The sequence below is a fragment of the Centruroides vittatus genome, unplaced genomic scaffold (genome assembly GCF_030686945.1).
Source record: "Centruroides vittatus isolate TY-2023 unplaced genomic scaffold, ASM3068694v2 contig_620, whole genome shotgun sequence".
Classification (NCBI taxonomy): domain Eukaryota; kingdom Metazoa; phylum Arthropoda; class Arachnida; order Scorpiones; family Buthidae; genus Centruroides; species Centruroides vittatus.
The window spans coordinates 582,920-603,395 of NW_027122381.1; the positions used below are offsets into that span (position 1 = coordinate 582,920).

Consider the following 20,476-nt stretch of genomic DNA (forward strand, 5'->3'; position numbering starts at 1 on the left):
GTTTAAATACGTAAAATATAAAAATTATTATTAATTTTTATTTTAAAATTTAAATCTATACGTCTGCTGACCTGTTCGTAAACTTAATATATATATATATAAATCAGCATAAAATCTTTTAAAAAGTGTAAAACAAATTATTACAATTTAATTTTAAAATACATATAAATACAATCAAACTTCCAATAACGACCACCTCCTAACAATGGCCACCTGCAAATTGCGACCATTTTTTCACGAATATAGGTTTAAAAAAAAAAAAACAAAAATGCATAGAAAATAACCTCCAAACAACTTCCACCTCCGAACAACGACCATCTTTATGATTCCTTCAGTGGCCGTTATTCACAAGTTTGACTGTACATTTAAAAGAATTTATTCTATATATAAAAAATGCTGATTTTATTACCTATTTTTATACTTAAAAATCACCTTTTATTGCACTTTTATTGTCTCATTAAACACTTGGATTTATGTAGGATGAAAATGTTATTTTATTGTATAAAAATAATTTTTATATAATTTTTTTTAAATATAATTTTATTAAAAATGTATAAATTTTCACCAATTTAATTATAATTTTATATTATAACCATTAAAAAAAATTTTTTTAATGTAATTAAGATGAATTATTTACATAATTACAGTAAAACCTGTCGAAAACAGAACTTGAATAATACGGAAACGGAAAAAATTCTTCGGAACGGAGCGAAATTTTTTATGCTAAAAAACTGTTCACAACGGAAACTTTCCCTGCGATTCCGGTTAACACAGGTTTTACTGTATAATGTAACTTTATATAAGTAGTATATTACAAACATAAACCTGTCTAGGGCGTCACAACTCAAGAAAACTACAGGCTTGATTAATACATAAAAATAACAAGAAACAGATTAGGGCCTCATTTTTATTAAAACAATTACTTTGTGAAGGATGAAGGGCCTCCTATACGTTGTCGTTTAAGATTAAATCAAGTCTAATTTCGGCTTTGATTTTTGTTGGTATGAGGCCCTAAAAGCGCGAGACTTTATAAAAGTCTACGTTACCTAAACGTAAAACCTGGAAAAAATTTAAATAAGCGGGCCTTCGCTAAATATGGAAAATAATGACCTAAATTAGGGCTTGATTTAGACTTTTTGTGATCCAAAACTATAACATATAACGACCCTTCCCTCCACCAAATACGTTTAAAAATATGAGGCTCTAAGCAATATAATCGGACGCAAGCTCCTAAACTGCAACCGTAAATCCGGACCTGCCAAAAATATTTTAAATGTAGTTCATTAAACAGATAAAATAAAGCAGAAACGCCTACTTTTCTTATAAAACCAATCGGCGACGAGAAAATGACATCTTCAACCAATCATCTTTAGAAAATATTCAAATTTTCTCGTTTTCTATCTAACATATAACTTATATAACGGAGAACGGCCTATGTTTATATAAATTATTTTTTCAGATTTAATTCATAATTTTTTAAAATTTTTGAGTTTATTTATGAAAGTTTAACGTTGTATAAGTGAAATAATCGAATAGGCGTTATACTTGACAGCTGAAAAGGGGAGGGTTTAAACAGCATTTTTCAAAAGACTAGTATAAAGTAGGAGACTATCTGACCAGACTAGCAATAGAAAGTCGATAGAGGTGATGAAGAATTCGAATCGATGTACGAATTTAGTTATACCTGTTAAGTGTAGAGAGAAAGTAATCAATGAAATTCGATTAACATTCTTTTTTAAAATGAAAAGTAACAGTTAAATTACCATGTAAATGATCGTACAGGTAAAAAAATTCCGTTAATGGCATGTAAATTAAGAGGAGTATAAAGTTGTAGATGCATTTTGGAGTGTTTACTGTAGGCTATTTCAGTAAATTTAGCGTGTCAAACTAATTAAAATTTTGTTTATAAGAGAAAAAAAACGTGTAAAAAGTCACAAAGGTATAAAAAAAACACGAAAATCGAGACTTTAATAAATTTAGAAACCTTTCACCTTGGTAGATGGAAGAACTAAAATTTAATAAAAAATATATGGTGCATTATATAAAATAATTTAGAAAGAAACCTTTAAACGAAAGGTTTTACTGTAGAAAAAAATACATATAACACAATTATAAATGACACAAATAACATTTTTTACTGTCAACAAACATAAAGGGGAGAAACCAAAGAAAATTTGAAATTAAGAAAAACAATTTTAAATAAAAAGTAAATTGCTTGTTTTTAAATTTGAATTAACAAAAGCAATAAAATATCAATCTAGAATATAAATATGATACTTAATTAAGACATTTATGAAGAATAAAAATTCAGAACACTCATAACTATATATGCAAATGAGAGATTTGCATACGATTTAGTGTAATTAAATGTAATTTAAATGTATCAAAATATTTATTTGAAAAACTTTCTTGGAAAATTATTAATTCTATTCTATCTCGTAGCGGCTGTGTAACTCGTAGTTACACAGCTATAACCAGTCACCGATGTAACTACGTGTTGCGAATTAACGTGTTACTGTGTAACCGAGTAACTCGTAATATGGATCTACGTAAATGATAGGCACGTGTTTATCTGTAGTGTTATGCTTCAACTTAATTAATTTGCAGGTATAGAAGTTTAGAAGTGTTGTTATTGGAGACAAAATTTAAAAATTTCTATAAATAAAGACAGTTCTTTCCAAAATTTTGAAGATAAAAACAAAAATATTTGAAATTTGTTTACTTTATTTCATTTAGCCAATCAGCAACGAAAAAATGACATTTTTAACCAATCAACGTTACGGAAAATTTAAATTTTTTTTTTCTTTATTCTACGTATATAAAACTAAGAACTACTTATGTTTATATAAGCATTTCTTGAAATTTAATTACATTTTTAAAATATTTTTTAATGTTATAGCTAACATAGTAATATATAAATATATAAACAATATTGTTTTACGTATTTAAAGTAATTATTTTTTTTTAATTTAAAAATTAATAACGAAAAATACTGAAATATGTTTTCATATATTGATTGTATGTATAAATAAATGTAAAATAAAATATTTTATTTAAAAAAAAATAAATTTTAAACAGAAAAATTGTAAATATATTATAAATTTTTTCGTTTTTTAGAAATAAATTTTATTTAAATTTTTAAAAATTTTATCCTAAAGATCGACTGAGAGAATTTCGGCTTTTAAAATTATTTTTTATTATTATTTATCGCTATAACGTACTTAAAAATCTCATTACTGTAATACTTAATTAGAGATAAATACCGATGAAACATAAGATGGATGAGATAAAAATATCTACATATAAAAATCAATAATTGTTAATACAAATATTGGATATAAAAAACTTTTATGCAATGATTTAAGGAGTAATTTAATAAAAAATATTTTAAAATATGTATAAAAAATATAAGCACAATTTAAAAATAATAAACAAACGTTCGAGAATTTTAAATAAAATGGGTGAAAGCGTTACTCCATACAGCGTTACGCGCTTAGAATCGTCTTAAAAATTAAAGAAAAATGTGTATTTATTATATAATTATAGTTACAGTGTATAGCTAGGTATCATTTAATTAATTAAAGTTACAGTTACGGTTAAGTCTAATTATAGTTATATTAAAATAAAGTGTGCATAGTTACAGAAAATAGTCTACACAGACTTGGGGATAATGATTTAGTTAGGTAGAGGTACACATATAAGTAGTACGTAACAGTGTAGTTACGTTTAGGCATAGTTGTGAATTATTATATGTATAGACAATGAAGTATGTAAGTAGGTATTACATAGATATGTGTTATACTTGACAGCTGGTTTGCCTTATAGGTATAACACAGGTGTATATATATACACCTGTGTTATACCTATATAGGTATAACACAGGTGTATATATATACTTTTTGTATTAGGTGTATATACCTAATACAAAAAGTATGTAGATAAAAGTAGATAGTAGATATGCTATGGATAAGTATAACAATGTTTACGCATAAATATTGTTAATGTGCAAGTATAAAGGTTATTGATTTGGGTAAAGATAATTAAATCATGTATATCAATAGATATAAGAGATATAAATATAAATGTCGTAAAGTATTGAGTTTCTCTCTCTGGTAGAGCTAACAAGTTAACAATTAAGTAGTGAACAATATATATATATATATATTTAATGTTATAAATAGTGCAACTGATTAGTTATAAGTAAAAGAAAATACAGATTTTAAAAGTCTAGAATCAATATTTTTTAAGGATGTGTTATTTTAACGTTACTTCGAGCAAATATTGATAATTAGTACCACGCAGTAAAATCTATAAATAATTAATAAGATTTTTAACTGTTCATGTACAAAAATATATTAAAATTATATATAAGTAGAGCCACCTTATATATAAACTCATAAGTGTATAAAATCGAAACAATATGGGAATTTAGGAATCAAATTAAACGATAGAAAAAAAAACAACGAATAAAATAATACATTCGAGCAATTTACTTAATAAAAAATATTGTCCAATTTAATTTATTTTTAACACTTTAACATCAAATTTTATATTTATATATTAATAAAGGAAGAATGGAAAAATTGATATTAGAATTTAAAGTACATTAAGATGTCATCCTTGATCGAATTTCTCGAATTTTGCTTACAGGCGACAGATGGAAACATCATATTCTCGACATCAGTATATTTATTATATATACATATGAATATAAAAGAAAACAAGTAACGTGTAAAGAAAATAAACGAGCGTAAAAGCTCGTTTATTACTTAAAAAATGTTTAAATTATTTATTAAACAACAAAAAAAATTGTCTATAAATAAAATTTTACCAGAGGAAACAACATTAGTGTTTCGCATCTTCTTCTTTATAATGTAGCATAAATTATAATTTTATAACAATAGAAACCTGTATTTTTAATTATACATTATTGTTAAAGTGTAATTATGTACGTAAAGTCTATTACTATTGTCATATTATTTTAATTAAAGTGATTGAAGTCGATTGATAATGACTGTTACTAGTATTTAAACGTTTAAAAAAATGTTAAAAATAATGCATTTATTATTTTATAATTTATTTTTTATTCGATTTTTTTAGTAAATTTGTCACTCCCGCATCACATTTAACTTAATATTATAGCAATATATCATATGGGAAATTATACATAAATGTACTGTATTTCTCAACCATTTGTACTATTGTGAAACAACATTAATTAAATAAATAAACAATGTCACGTTTCTATATTTTTACCTCCCCTTCAGTTTATTAAAATTAAAACGAAAATAATATATATTTATATATATAAACGAAAAAAGGAACAATTTGTCAAACAATAATTTTTACTTGTCAATGAAACAGATTACTCACGTACATACAGGACATTTTTCCATTGTTGTTTCATAAAATATACGTAGAATTTTTGGTGATCACTTATTTAAACACTCGTTCCAGAAGCAATATAAACACAAAAATAAATAAATAAATATATGTATATGTATATTGTATACAGATATGATACTTATAATCTTCACTTTACTACAGTCGGTGACGGTGTAGGCCATGTATTGCTATCGATAGTAACTGAAGGAGTGCGAAGGTCAGAGCTTGCAAATCCAGTTTGCACTCGATCTAATCTCTGCAGACTTCTGCTGTTCGAGAGATTACCATCTTCGCCTTTCTTGCAATCACGATCGACATCACGTTTGCAGCATAATGCTTGACGGAAAGCATCCTTAAAATCCTTGTTGGTGTATGCGTATATGCAAGGATTGAAAGCTGAGTTGAAGTACCCCAACCACGTTATGCCACTTTTAACTTCGTAACTCAAATTACAATTTGGGCAATAAGCTAATATAACGTACATGAGGAAGAATGGGAGCCAACATACACAGAATACACCCATGACGATCCCTAGCGTTCTTATGGCTTTCGTATCCGTAATTAATTGCCTGGATCTTTGCTTGATACTCCTGCGGATCCTGTGATCCGCACCGTGTAACGACTGCTCCAACTGTTTAATTTCTCTCGATTGTTTCTCGGCTACCATCAGTATACGAAAATACACGTAAAACATAACGGGAAGTGGCAAGTAAAACGACGTCATCGAAGAGACCACAGCGTAAATTAAGTTAACTTTTAAGGAACAATCGACTACGTCATCGAAGAGAGAAGAGGTACCGTCACTGTACCAACCTAAGAAAATGGGTATGAAAGAAATGGCGGCACTACATATCCATATGCCAAGTATGACTAGGCCCACTCTTTTTTTTGACACGAACGATTGGTACCGAAACGGCTTGGTAATGGCCCAAAATCTATCGAGGGCAATGACACACAAGTGAAGAATCGAGGCCGTGCAACACATCACATCACAGGATATCCACAAATGGCATGCAATGGGTCCGAATCTCCAACGCCTCTCTAAATCGTATACAACTAACAAAGGCATGACTAGGAGTGCCACTGTGATGTCAGCAGTGGCTAAGCTGGCGAGTAACACGTTAGTCACAGATCTCAAGCGCCTAAATCTTGAAACCACAACCGTAACTAATACGTTTCCTGCAAGGGTAATGATTATCAACAGTCCACAAATGACGGATCCGAATATTCTTAGGATAAGTTCTTCGTCATTGGCCCATTGTAAAAAATTTGAATTGTCTACATCCCATTTTTCACTGCCATTACCGTCCTGATTGGTGATATTAGTCCAAACTTTTTCGTTGGCACACTTGGCACACTTCCCAGTTTCCATAACGGAGTCTGCCTGCCGTCTGATCGAATCGAACCATGTGACGGGATGGCTTTGCTTTCTCCTCTCGCTTTACCTCCGCCGTAATGTGACGTCACTCCGTAGAGTGCGGAGCGTAGCGCGACGTAGTGGACAAAGTGAGTGATGTCGAAACACACCACCTACGTGTTAAAGAGAAAAGCACGTGCTAATAATTCCACAAATGCATTTATTTCAATTTTAAAAATTAAAAGGTTGTATTAATTCTAGGTTTTAGTAACAAAAGTTGAAATTAGTAAGAAATAAAAATAAAAATAAATTCAGGAAATACAATTTTATCGTATAAAATTGATAAAATAAACACATTTTCCTACATTATTCATCATTTTCATCACTTAAAACTAAAATACACATACTTATAGAGTACCCATCAATCTCATTTTTCAAAAAATTGAAATAAATGTATTTTTTCGAAATTTTCCTATCAGCTTCATTCAAAACAAGAGATAAAATAAGCATTCTCTACAATATTAATATATGCTTTTTACGAAATTGATATAAAAAGTCTAAAGTAGATTTCTTACTTCAGTCACAGAAATTAATCAAACTTCTAAAAACATATTTAATTTTAATTTTTTTAAAAAAGAGACAAAATTAATGAAAATTCAAGAAATGTGTTTATTTTTAATTTTTAAATTAAAATTGCTTTAAAATTTTTCTAGAATTATGTCTATTTCACTCTCGAAGAATGAAATTGATGATAATTCTAGAAAAATGTCAATTTTGTTTCTTTCAGTGAAATTGATACTTAAAAAAATTTAATTTTAATCGTTGAAATTGATTTATTTTAACTTTTTAAATGTGAAAGTGATCAAAATTCTAGAATTATGTGAATTTCAGCTTGAAAAATAAATTGAAATAGACAAAAATTCTAGAACCGTGTCTATTTCGTTAATCAATTAAAATATTTCTACAATTTTTTTTTATAAACGAAAAATTCGTTTAGAAATGAACATATTTTACATAATATTGACGAAGCATTACTAATAGAATTAAATACCAATTATATAGTGATTTGAAGAAACAGCGATAATATCTTTTAATTAAAAAGTTTTTAATAAAGGATTAAATTTTGCATAATGGTATCAAATTTTTCTGTTAATTTTTTTTAAATAAAAGTACTTTAATTATTTTAAATTTATAATTTTTAGCCCTAATACGAAAAAATAAATAAATAAAATCTCACGTAGCATACTTAACGTAAACAATTGAACATTGTATCTATTTTTAAATGCATAAAATATACAATTTAACAAAAAAAATATATTTAATAAAATTATATAGCAGTAACATTGTGCTATTTTGAAATTTAATGAATTAAACCTGTTTTTTTTAATTTTAAAACTGAATTTAAATTATTTAATTTAAAAAATTTTAAATAGTTTAAGATGAATAATTTTATTACACGTAAGTATAATGGCACTTTTCTTGTTTATAAAAATGCAATTTGATATCTGATAAGTCTTAAGAAATCTATTTTGTTTTCTTTATTTCTTAGAAATTCTCATATAAAATTACAGATTTAGCATGTAATTTGTTGCTCATTAAAGAACACATTCATGAATAAGTTTCATATACATTTCATTAAAGATTAATTTAACTCTTACATTTATAATTTTATAACATAATTTATATCAAAATCTTCTTATACATATATTATGAAATTAATATTATATATAACTAGATTTTATCTAAATAGAATATATATAAGATGCTTTCCTTGTATAAAGTAATAAGTAATCTGATAAATTTCTTTATTTCTAATTAAATAAAATTAATTAGGTTATATATGTTGTATTTCTCTGGTTTTATAGTACTTTTTATTATTACTATTTTTCGAAGTTGCGCATTATACATTACTCACATATATAATACAGTATAGATTTATATATTATTCATTTAAATTATTAAAAATGAAAAGAAAACATCACAAAAACTTAAATTTTAATTAAATTTTATTTAATTATCTGTTTATAAAGAAATATTCAAATGAAAGTAAGTAAAGATATATTTTCTAAGATATTTTCTCCAGATATTTTTTATTAATTTTTTTATTTTCAATCTAATAAAACAACTTTTAATATCAAATTTGCAAGTAAATATATATATATATATATATATATATATATTCTCTCTGTGAGAAAAATAATTTAACTTTCAAGTAATTCATAATTTACGAAAGTTTAAAAAATTAAAAAAAAAATCTATTTTCTGCAAGTTTCTTAACACAAATTTCAAAATTTCATTTAATATATTGGAAGAGAGATTTTCAGAGATTTCAAGAATTCTTGAACGTTCTTAATATCAGGAAATAAAAGGAATTTTTTTGTATTATTATTATTATAGATTTCCTCATGAGCTTGTGAAATTACAAGACAATTTCATGTTAAATTTATTATTTTTATTTTTTATTTTAGTGTTTTCTACTAGACAACTTGTAAAGGATGGTCATGCCGGATATTAATCGTAATTCAAGACATTTCTATGACACTTCTGATTTTTTTTTCGAAGCTTAAAAAGGACAGCTTAGAAGATAAATTTAATAGCATTTTTTTTTAGAAAATATATTGTTTTTATTATACAATTGTTTTATAAATCACGTAAAAGTTACCTTTGCAACACACGATTTTGTGAAGCTTTGTGGTAATTTAATTCAGTTTTTTGGAAAAATTACTTTATTTTTATACTGTAAAATGTCATTTTTATATATTTAAATGCTTATTTTCTCGTATTTATGTTTTAATTTTTCTATATAAAATGAAATGTTTTCTTAAACCTTATACTAAAGTGTAGCAAGCTTCAACTATAATTAAACCTGTATACAACGGCCACTGATAAGAACAGAACAAATGGCTGTATTTTTTTAGGATGGCCTCTGTTTTGAGGTTATTTGCACGTGCTTGAAAAATTCGAAAAGGAACGTACCTGATAAAATGGCTGCCATTTAGAGTTGGCCGTTATTGGAGGTTCGACTGTAATTTGATTTTTAATGGTTTAAAAGATAAACTTCTAAAATTAGAATATATGGAATGTTCTTAAATATTTATAAATATAAAATATTGGTCTAGCACACGGGAACAGAACTATAAAGCACTTAAATGTAGACAACAATAATGAAAATATACAGTGTTATATACAGCTTATGTTGTTTCTCAGCCTGTAGACCCTGACCTACTGACGAAACACGACTCTTTCCTTGAGTAACCTTCAAATCTAGTTATATTATTGAATATTCTTGAGTATTATTAAGCTATAAATAATGAGACAAATTAAATTCTGGGTAATTCAGACTCGAGCCCGTGTCCTCCAAAATTGCACAAGCTTCTAATAATTTAGGTTGGCGCTTTCATGGCGGTTTGGTTCCTACTTTAGGAAACGCCACAACAAAGGAAAGGAGATATAATAGACAAAGAAATGGGACCTTTGTAGTGTTTTCATTTGGGGAAAAATAGGAGAATAAGTATTTTTGTGTACTAACAGAGGAAACTACTGATTAAAATCTAAAAAACTCTGTACACGATTAATATACATACATAAGTCGAACATTCTAGCGGCCACCTCTGTATAACGAACGATTTTTCAAGAACTTTTTCGAAAAAACTCACAAGGTAGCCTCCAAACTATGGCCACTCGCAAACAACGGCCATGTTTTTGTCAGTGGCCGTCGTTCAGAGGTTTCACTGTAATATTATCGGTTCACTACAAAAATTAGGTTTAGGGTAGATGTACCAGTTTTGGCCAGTGTAGTACCAGTTCTGGCCAGAAAACAAATTTAACTTAAAAATATAATCACAAATGAAACAAACTTTTATTGTTAACAATGTGAACAGTTAACAATAAAAGTTTGTTTCATTGGACAGATTTGAATATGTGGTGATTATATTTTTAAGTTAAATTTGTTTTCTGGTCAGAACTGGTACGCTGCCCAAAACTGGTACATCTATCCTATACCTTTAAAAGAAAATTTCCGCATCTAAATGTCGAAATATTGTAAAATTTTATAATGTCGAGTTGAAAATTACTTCAGGATATGACTAGAAAATAGGCATATAGAAGGAATATTTCTACCTTTATTTAAATTTATGTAGTCTTGTGCATAAATTATGCATGATAAACACAAGATTTTGCACATGACTTAAGAATTTTTATAGAAAGAAAGTGGATAAAGAATACTTTTGCTTCGGGGTGATTGTAAAATCTGAAGTCCATGAAATGTATATCTGTAGATTTGTTAGTTTATTGTAATCCATTTATCATTTTTCTACTTTTTACGAAAAATGTTACAGAAAGCAATAGTAAGTTTATATAATAAAATTCACTATTCTTGTTTATAAATTGGCATAGTTTATATCTATTTTCTTCTACAGCAAATAACATGTAAATAAAACATATGAGTATCTATAATTCTAAAAAAACGTTATAGAGAAGGAAAAGTTATGAAAAAATTCATATAAATACAGATGAGTTTTCAGTTAAATTGATGATATTTAAGGAAAAAATTATTGCCACGCCTACTATGATTTTAATAACCAATTGTCTTTCAAATAATGTAGCTTCTAGCCAATCACGTTAAAGTATTATTTGAATTTTCCAGATGATGTTTCTTAAAAGTTTAACGGAGAACCTATTATATTTATAGCAATATTTATTAACTACATATAGAAAATTCTTTCAAATTTTAAATTTAAATATATTACAAAATATCTTATTTAAAAATGCATTTATTCAAATGCAATTTCTCGTCAAACATGATTATATTTTTATGCAAGTATGACTTATTAATTTCTCAAACTTTTCCCATAAAATTTCGAATTATTTAGCCACATTTTTGGGAAAAAATTATCTAAAACTAATAATAACTATTCAAAAATATGATGATTTTTACCATTCAGATCATGCAAAGTCGTTTTATCTAATGCATTTTAATGTAAACATATATTAAAATCTGAAAGCACATTAAAATTTATGTTGAGGACTTTAGGTAAACATATATAAGTTAACGTCGATCTCTTTGATACTATCAAAAATCAAAAGATCAACATTATACATTTAACTGCTGTTTTTTTTTTTTTAGTATCGTCTTTTAAGAATTCGACCGTTGGAATGTCTGTCCGTTGTCTATGATCATAAAATATGTACTTCACTCTAACCTACATTCGATAGCACATGAAATATACTGTTTAAAAATCTATTTTTAGTTGATGTTTGTAACTAATGAGCATTTAAACTTCAATTTTTAACCAGGAATTATTATAATATATATATATGTCTAAGTTTTATGTAGGAGTATAAAACTTTCTTGTAAAAATTTTGGGGTTTTTCCCTGTATGTTAGTGTTATACTGGGATATTAGGATGTGTGGAGGCACGATTTTCTTCACCCTCTTTGAAGCTTAATAACTCCCGTAACTTTTGTCGAAAATTTCTGAAATTTTGCACGGAGCTTTGTTTATTACGAACATTGATGCTATTAAATTCTTGTGGTTAATGGTCGAGATGGTGGAGAGATAGACTGGAGTCACACGTGATTTATCGAATGGAGACAGGCTTAATGAAGATTTTACTCGTTATAAGCATTTAAAACATGTTTATATAACTCGTGTCGATCCTGAAAATTAAGTTTTTTCAATTTTATAATAATAAATAACATTAAATGTTTTTAAGTGAAATCTCCTAACAGATGGCGCCATACACAATTTTTAATCTAGCCAGAAAAGTTACGCAAGTTTTTTTTTTTTTTTTTTTAGTGTTACTTTAAATTATTTTGAAAGTATAGTTTGAATTACCGTCATTTCATGAATATTTTTTCGAAATTAACCACCGAGAATCTTCATTTTTTAGCGTTTATTTCATGAAGGAAATGATGATAATTTGAATTTTCTTCCTAAAAGCCTAGAAAAGGGTGGATAATTCAAAGGTTTCTTATAATATTAGTTATTAATAATAGCCCTGAAGCTATTAAGTTAATAGATGAATCTCCTGCTCATTAGTTATCCTCTTTATGTAGATAAAATTTTGCTTCGTCACAGTTAACCAAGTGTTATTATATTAAAAATTCATTAAACACGAGTATATTTTATGTAAATTTGAAGTTGATAAAATTTAATCTTTAAACTAAATTTTATCAAGATAAAAATTTAAATTAACTACTAAACTAATGGCGCATGGATTCTGCATGATTATAAATACGAATGTATTGAAAAATCAATAACTCTTAAACATATGGCATTAATATTAATTTCCTTTATTGTTTTGGATATATTTTAACATTTTATTTCAAATTATAGAGTGAATAAGTAATGTTATGATAAAATGAGTCATTTTTTAACTAAAAAGTTAAAATATTCGAAGAAAAATTGCCTTGAAACATAGGAGGTCCTCCGCGTTAAGTATAGCATATCGTTGAAATATACGATCGTTAAAATCAACGGTGATTGGTTAGAATTGAAATTGGTTGGACTGTGGTTGGTTAAAATCTATATCGATGACGATAATGTTTTAACTATTTCTAAAATAAATTTTTGATGTAAAAAGTAAGTGATTTATTTGTGAATAAATTTATTATACACAAAATTTTAAAAAATAAAGAGATTTTGAATGGAATTAAATATCCTATTAATATTTTTGCGAGTTATTGATTATAAAGAGAAATTAATAAAAATATTCGAAAAAAAATATCTGACTGAATAACTTTTATTTTCTTTTATTTATAATAAAATAAGATAGAAAATGGAACACTTTGTAAAATATTCAATAAACTGGACGAAATATTCTAGGAAATTAGCATATTCTGGAAATAATTTTACAGAATTCTGTATTTTGGCCAAAATTGGCCAAATTAAATAATGTTAAAAATTAATTAATTAAATTTAAAAAATAAAAATTGCCGTTATTAACTATAGGGCATCTTTATGGAAGATATTTAGCAACCATAAGGGCAATTGTAATTTTTAGGAAGTAGCCGTGATTTGTAAGCAGTCTGAAATATTTTTCGAGGTGTTTTTGTGTAGTTTTACAACCCTGAGTTATCAATGTATATATATTATTCAAAAGGATCGTTTATGAGATACTTATCTTGTAGTTTTTATGAATTGATATACCGTACATCAATATGATAAGTATAGATGTAGAGACATAATAAACATCTCGACTTCATAACTATAAATGTGTCCTTAAAATAGCAATATATAAACATGACGATCTGAATTCATTATGAAAGAAAGATGAAATTTCTTCATAAGATAAATATTAAATGCTACGTAATTAGCTTCGATATAACGAAATTTTCTAGTAAAAATGTTAACACATACAGAGGAAGGGCGTGTGTCACATGTGTTCTTAATGAAATTGAACTATTTTTGTCCATTTCTTCTACACGTGTTTGTATTTAATAAAAGCATATAATTTACTTCGTTATTCGAATTTTTCAGCCAAAATTTATTTAAATTTAAAAAAATATATATATATACATAAAATATCTGCTCCATAATTCATTCAGTATGTGTTTAGAGAATTATAACAGCAGTAGATTCAAAAATACAATGAATGTTTTATATAAATCTAGAGAAAATAGTTGCAGTCGAACCTGTAAACAACGGCTACTGACGGGAACGTAAAAACTGGTCGTTGTTTGAAGGTTATTCGTGGTAAATCTTTATTTAAAGATATGTGACCTTTGTTATGTATTCTTTAACAGGAGTTTAAATTAATATTTTTTAATAAGAACACCTTTTACACCTTTTTAATTGAAATTACGTCTAAGAAAATGATTTTTCTACTGTTCAATATGAAGCAAAGATGAACAAATAGTAATTTTGATATGGACTTAAGCCATTATTTTAAAAGGACGTTACTTATATAAAATTACATTTGAATATAAATAAATAAATTTAAAAATATAAAATTTAAGATCCATTACTGAGGTTTTTGGAAGAGCTTAAAGGAAATTATTGTATGATGTATTAAATTGTTGCTTTTATCGATGTTTGAAGGAGGTTACATCTTTCATCAGACGATTACTTTACGTGAAATGTTCTATCAGAAAGAAAACCACTTATCACTTTACAAAAACTCAATTTATTTTTCTGAATATACAATTGAAAATCATCAAATATTTTACAATTTCAATACAGAATCCCTCTTCAATAGCATTATACTAAAGTATGTTGTTAGAGTTAAATTTATTTGTATAAAAGTTATAAATTTGTATAAAAACCAATATAACGTTTTTACTATATCCATAAAATTTAATTTGTTTAAATATATAAATATATATTTTATTTAGCATTAATTTCTCTTATTACGAATATTTCAATTGTTAATTGCAGTTGGTTTTTTAAGAGTTAAAAGTGTATGCATAAATCAAACATTTATTTAAATAATAGTTTATATCTAACAGTAGTTTTATTTCACTTACTTTGGCTTTCGAACACTTAAACTTTGAATTATTTAGATAGACTTTTGGAGAGTTACAGGAAGATAAACAGGATAACTCAAACCAACCTATAGACCGCGAGCTACAAATTACTAGTTTTCGTTGAGTTTTTGTTTGCTTTGACATAATTGCTTCAACAAAACAAAATAAAATATATATTTATTACTTTTTAGAGATATTTTTAATAAGTAAGAAAGCGTTAGGTAATTTTATTATATTTAAACTTACATTTACAGCATTATTTATTTATATGTAAAATTGGGTTACTGGTATTGTTTTATATTGCATTACATTAAAATTTTATGAAATAATAGGAAATTTTTCCTGTAAACTTAATAGTTTGAATGGAAGATTTATAGAAATTTTATTTATTTACGTATTATGCACTACAGTTGTAAAGTTTAATGAAAGATTTAGACAGTTAATTGTAGTTGATTTATTTAGAAAAAAAAGTTATCTATAAAAAAATATATATAAGCTGAAGACTTTTATGAAAAAAACTTATATCTTATTTTCTACATCCTTACTTCGAAATATTAAATAGTTGTATCATTAAGACACAATTAAAGAGAGTTACAGAAAGGTAAACAAAGCAATTCTAATCAACCTTTCGTTCGCGAGCTACAAACATAAAAATATTGAATAAAGTACTTATTTTTTCACGTATTTTTTATTTATGTTTAATATTACCTGTTTTTAAATATAATAATATATTTTCATTTTTCATTAATTTAATCATAATTAATTTGATTATTTTGGATTTTCTTGCTCATCTCTTGTTTAGAATTTTTCAGGATTAGATCTTATCTTAGGTTCTAAAAAATGAGGCAATATATATATATAAACATGTTATAGAACTATATATAGTTCGATATATTTTATATGAATTGTAACATTCGGTGTTCACCTTAAAAATTTATCTGTTATTTTGAAAAATAACTGTCATAAACGACAGAAAAAAGGAGAAAAAAGACTATAAATGACTATTTTAGAACATAAATAATGTAAATATTTGAAGAATACTTCAATATTTTACTATTAAATTATTATACTAAATTAATAAAAAAAATTTAAAGGAAGTGTCTAAACCATAGGTCAAAGTTGGAGCCGAATTTAGATTCGTGACCTTAACCACCACACAATAGTAAATTTACATTGTATCTTCATAATGTGAGGCCTTATCAGAATAAGGCCTCACCTTATGAAGATACGATTAGGGCCTCCCTTCTGTAATTCAATTATCCCTTTCTCTGAAAAACTGCTTTCTCGTAAACAAAACGATCTGTTTCTTATTTAAAAATGCATGAATAGATTTATATAGAATTTATAGATTATATTTCTATATTTGAAAGTTGAGGAGAAGGGATTTCGTATGGATCGAAACAAAATTGAATGATAGATGTGCAGGAAACAATTCTCCGCGTGAATCAGGTTACATACACGTGTAAATAAAATGAATACTTTTAAAATACTACCTGCGCGTGACTGGCTATGCTCGAGCTTTTCGGGGGGGGGGGTTAGTGACGTTGGGTTGGGAGAGGGCAATAAAAACAATGGTCTTAATAAACGAAATGTACATGTATTGACCCAAGTATTTGCAATAATGAAACTGCAAAACATAAAATTAGATCGGAATGAAGTTGGCTTTCGGGGTAGTGGAATAGGATCTTTTTAGTATCGCGAGGTCCTATCCTCAAACCAGTGTCAAAGCCCACTGGTTTGGGATCAATGAATATTCATGACAAATTTGGTGAGTTAATGTTGAACGGTATGAATCCTTTAGCTAATAAATATACATACAATACATACATATTTTGACTTATATATTTATATATATAGATTACAAAATATTGTTTGCAATTAAGCAGTATTATGACGCATTTGGGATTTATCTCTTGTTGTTTTGCATTTTATAGATAAAATCTATCACAGAGTTCTATTGGTTACAAGGGGATAGAGTGGACAGTAAAACGTTCATATAAATTTTCAAATTTAAAGTAATTACTTTAATTATTTTTCTGTCTTATCATCCAATAAATCTAACGAGGACAATTGAAATTAGGGATTATAAAGCTTTCAGATAGTCCATTCATCACACAAATCTGGCAGTAATATGGAAAATTACCAGCAACAAGGAACTTCAAAGACTTTACTCGCATCACCCAAATTTGATGTGAAGAACATGAAGTGTCTTTATACACTTTAAATTTGTCTAACTTCTGTAATCCTAATCCTCCTGCCTGTTTACAAAGGACTGGACAACACGTACCGTGGATCCAAGGTGTCCATACTTAAGGGATTATGATGGATCGTCCGATAACTTGATTAAACAGTAGCCATTTTTCAGGAAGTTTCTTGTTTATCTGAACAAAATTGCATACAAAATAACCTCCAAACAACAGTCACTCTCGAACAGCGACGATTTTTTATATTCCTGACAATGGCCGTTGTTCAGAGGCTTGACTGTATAAATATAAATAGCTTAATAACTCCCGTACCTTTCGTCGAAAATTTCTGAAATTTTGCAGGTAGGTTTGTGTATTAAGGGTATAAATGCTATTAAATTTTGGTGGTTAAAGTTCCAGGAGGTGGGGAGATGGAGGAGGTCACGTGTCATATTACCAGTAAGATCTGACGTGATATTTACTCGTTATGAGCACTTGAAATTCTATATAAAAACGCCTCTCTACCCTGCCTTTTTCCATTTTATAATAATTAATAATATATAAAGTGTTTTCTAATAAAATCACCTAACAGATGGCGCCAGCGCAATTTTTAATTGTTTTGCCGGAATAGTTACTCAAATCTCTGTTGGATTTATTTTTCATAGCTTCAGTTGAAAAAATCTCACAATAAAAAAGCAGGTGACTATCGCACCTGAAAGAAATTTCAGTCGTATGTGCTTTTGGCAAAAAGAAAATAGTACAAAGTTGTGCAAATAAAACGAAAGAAAAACAATAAAATTGAAGCTTGAATGAGTTAAAAAAGTATAAAAAAAAAAGTTTTGAAGTGTGTGAGAAAAGTTTAAGATTATATTTTATAAGGGGTGACTCTACGAAGAAAGAAGAAAATCATAAAACTAAGTAAAAAATAAATTAAATTTGACTAAATAAATCGAAATTTATGCATAAACATTGCCTAATTTATTCGTTTGAAAATTATTAATTAACTAGATATTAAATAATTTTAATTGACTTTCATATTTAATTTTCACTTTTTAATATAAAAAGCTAAATGAAATTTTATTTCTTAAGTTTTTTAACGTATTGACTAATTATAAATTTATAGATAAAAATTATTATAAATACTTAAAATGATAATAAATGTAATTTTCATTAATGTAAATTTTAACATACTGTATTTATTTATAACATATTTTACTTGAAAAATGTATTTTAAAGTTAATAGAAAATGATTTTTAAAAAATTTTTTTATTAATTTGTAAATGATCTCAAAATGGGTTTTGTTTATTGAATGGGCGAAAAAAGTGATTAATATTTCATAAAAATTCATGAAATTCGAATGATACATCTTACATGCGAACAGTCCACCAGTGGTGGAGCTGTGAAAAACAGCCTCATCATTACGTAGATCTTCTCGTGCCTCATCGTCACGTGGAGTTTACCGGATTTTCTTCACGTGTCTAACCTAAATAGGGGCCTACTTTCCCTAAAAAGTCCTCCCAGCAGGCATTTCACCTTATCAGATCGTTCGTATACTGTATTGCAATATCCCATAGCTTGAATATTTGTCTAAAAATTATAACGTGTTGTTGCACACTTAAATTTTTCAACGTTAAATTAAATTAAAGCAGAAAGTTTTTGTCTCTTATTTATTTTATTAAATTAAAATTCTTAATTTGTATGAAAAAATTAAAATTCTACAATATACAAAAATATTACATACAGATACGTCAGTGTGGAATCCAGGAACGACTCCGGTCCGAGCTCTACGATAATACTTGTTTAATTTCAAATTTAAGCTTTGACTGATTAATTAACACGTCATATTATAAATTGATTACAATGTAATCTACCAGAATATATAGCTGATCTACAAAGTGTTATTCGTTCATTGAACCCATTCACTGAACGAATTTGTAACAAATGATACTCTCGATATGTTAGTGTTTCTGTGTGAATAACTCGACACAAAGCACCAGCATGAGAATAAGAACGATGCTATGGATTCGAGGCATCGTTTCTACCCTCCTGCTGATTAAATTATGGTGTCTAGACCCGTATACTTCACCCTAATAGGCTAACATTTGATCATACAATCATCTGGCCAACAATCTAACTTATCACGTTAATTAACTCTGTTAATGATGATCATCTGTTTGTTTATGGAGCCACGTAGCACCCTTAAATCTTTAAGTGTGGTATAGTATTTTAACTTTTATTTATTTGACAGGTATACGCAATAAGTTGATTTTATTTTATTTTCTTGTTTAAGTATCATTTTATTACTTTCTGTTGCACAAATCAAATGTTGTATTTATGTGGGGTCACATAAACTAAATTATTGCTTCAACATTTCATGTTAGTCAATAATACCACATTGCCATAAAAAATAATTGATTATAATTGAAGCATGCTTCCAGTTTTATATTTATAAAACTCGTGGGGCAATTCTGTAATTATAAAGATATTTATTACTGAAGTTTATATTTTGAATACACAATATCAAACATTATAATTAGCCACTGTACTGAAGATGTCAGATGTTTCGGGTCTCTCTAAGACAGGTTTTCATTGCCAAGCAAGACTTTCATTTAAAAACCAGGACAAAGAAACCTTTAAGAAGACGTTTCTGTTTTGGCTTGACCGTTGTTCGAAAGCGGCCGTTATTTGGAGGCCATTTTGTATGCAATTTCATTGAAAAGTTCCGAAAATGACCGCTATTGGAGGTAGGCGTTGGATCTTCCACTGTATTAGGCTAACAACGTTCAGACATTTAAGAGGGTCTTTTTTATTAATATAACACATATATTTGTCTCTATTACATTATATAGTGTACAATTTTTCCTTTACGCAACGTTAAATAAACCAATATATTGATTATTTTTGCAAAGATACATCGATCACACAGAAAATCCAATAAAAACAATTCAGGATTAACACTTAATTGATCACAGATGTAATTCAAAAACATTAATCAAAGAAAATACAGAGTTTCTCAATCTGTTTTTAGTTAGATAAACTATTTTAGTGAATAGAAAGATCATGATATATGTTCAGGACTACTGTA

General features: G+C 27.0%; 1 protein-coding gene across 1 annotated transcript; it reads right to left on the reverse strand.

Moving 5' to 3' along the window:
- Nucleotides 1–5,098: 5,098 nt before the first annotated feature.
- LOC136979361 (histamine H2 receptor-like) lies at nucleotides 5,099–6,823 on the reverse strand. The gene has a single exon (XM_067275303.1). It carries the CDS (start codon nucleotides 6,755–6,757, stop codon nucleotides 5,534–5,536), a length of 1,224 nt encoding a protein of 407 aa, XP_067131404.1. The 5' UTR covers nucleotides 6,758–6,823; the 3' UTR covers nucleotides 5,099–5,533.
- Between the last annotated feature and the right edge of the window lie 13,653 nt (nucleotides 6,824–20,476).

Excerpts from the sequence above, each read along its gene's own strand:
- LOC136979361 (XM_067275303.1), bottom strand. The coding sequence starts at position 6,757 with ATGGAAACTGGGAAGTGTGCCAAGTGTGCCAACGAAAAAGTTTGGACT.